The 1,199-nt window shown below is 36.1% G+C and overlaps 1 protein-coding gene across 1 annotated transcript; it reads right to left on the bottom strand.

The window, feature by feature from the left end:
- Positions 1-357: 357 nt before the first annotated feature.
- On the bottom strand, positions 358-840 carry LOC111400376. Its single transcript, XM_023027791.1, has 2 exons — positions 663-840; positions 358-599 (listed from the first exon to the last, which is right to left on the bottom strand). The coding sequence occupies exons 1-2, from the start codon at positions 838-840 to the stop codon at positions 358-360; spliced, it is 420 nt and encodes a 139-aa protein (XP_022883559.1).
- Positions 841-1,199: the final 359 nt, after the last annotated feature.

Genomic DNA, 1,199 nt, shown 5'->3' with positions numbered 1-1,199 from the left:
AACACATCAACAAATATGAATTCTTCTTATTTTTTATTGCTTCAACACATCAATTTTGTTATTTTTTGACACATCAGCAAATATGAATTCTTCTTATTTTTTATTGCTTCAACACATCAATTTTGTTATTTTTTGGCTTTTCATGGTGGCTTGAAAAGGAATTTTTAGCTCTACATTTTATGCACTGATGGCACTTCCTTCTTTCATCTTTCGTCCTCCACAAGATCAAGTTTTCATCGCTGTCCTTACCAACAATTCCACCTTCATCTCACCTACCTTTGTAGCTCTCCCAGTGTTCAACTCTTTGGCATCTTCAACCATTAGAATTATCTCATTAGTATCAAAATCTAACGAAGCTCAGCCTGTATACAAAAATGGTCTTTCCAAGATTATTGGCATCTGATATGCTTCTTCTATGTCGAGGTTGATGAAGTCAGCTAGAAAAATAAACTCCACCGCCTTGATGAGCGTGTTTTCAACTATTCCGTAGGGATGTTTCAGTGACCTATCCGCAAGCTGAACGATAATAAAAACAGTCTTAGGATCTCTCAATCCCAATTTCCTGTAAAGAGGAAAAGCAATTAAGTTAATATTTGCTCCTGAATCGATTAAACAATTAATACGTTGTAAATTTCATTTAGAGTAAGGTAGAATGAAACTACCTGGATCTTTAAGTTTGGGAGGGATCATGCGTTGAATGATCATGCTACATTCTTCATAGAAAGCTATTGTTTCATGCTCAGGTAGCTTCCTCTTCTTATTCAACATTTCCTTCAAGAACTTAGAGTAGTTTGAAATTTGAAGGACCGCATCAATTAAAGGGACGTTGACATGCAGCATTTTGAAGATGTACAAGAACTTTATAACTGCTTCTCTAACTTGGTGTTTTTCAACCTTTGAGGAAATGTGAGTGGGTATGCCCGTACTTTGATTGGAACTTCTACATCAACTTGTAGACTATCTGAAGTTATTTGCTAATCATTCTCTATTGTAATTTATATTCTACATAGTTTAAAATCTCATTACTTGATTTTATCTTTTTAAAATGTCAATATGTCAGTTTGAAGTAATAAATCATTTGACACCGTCGATGGAGAAGGAGGCATAGGGTCTTGTGCATGAAATAGCGATTTCGCACACCCAAGATGGCCAGTTGATCGAGCATCACCTCCGCCGTCTGGATTACCTCCTCCCCCTCA

Source organism: Olea europaea, chromosome 10 (assembly GCF_002742605.1).
Source record: "Olea europaea var. sylvestris chromosome 10, O_europaea_v1, whole genome shotgun sequence".
Classification (NCBI taxonomy): Eukaryota; Viridiplantae; Streptophyta; class Magnoliopsida; order Lamiales; family Oleaceae; genus Olea; species Olea europaea.
This window is presented reverse-complemented; position numbering and strand designations above follow the sequence as displayed.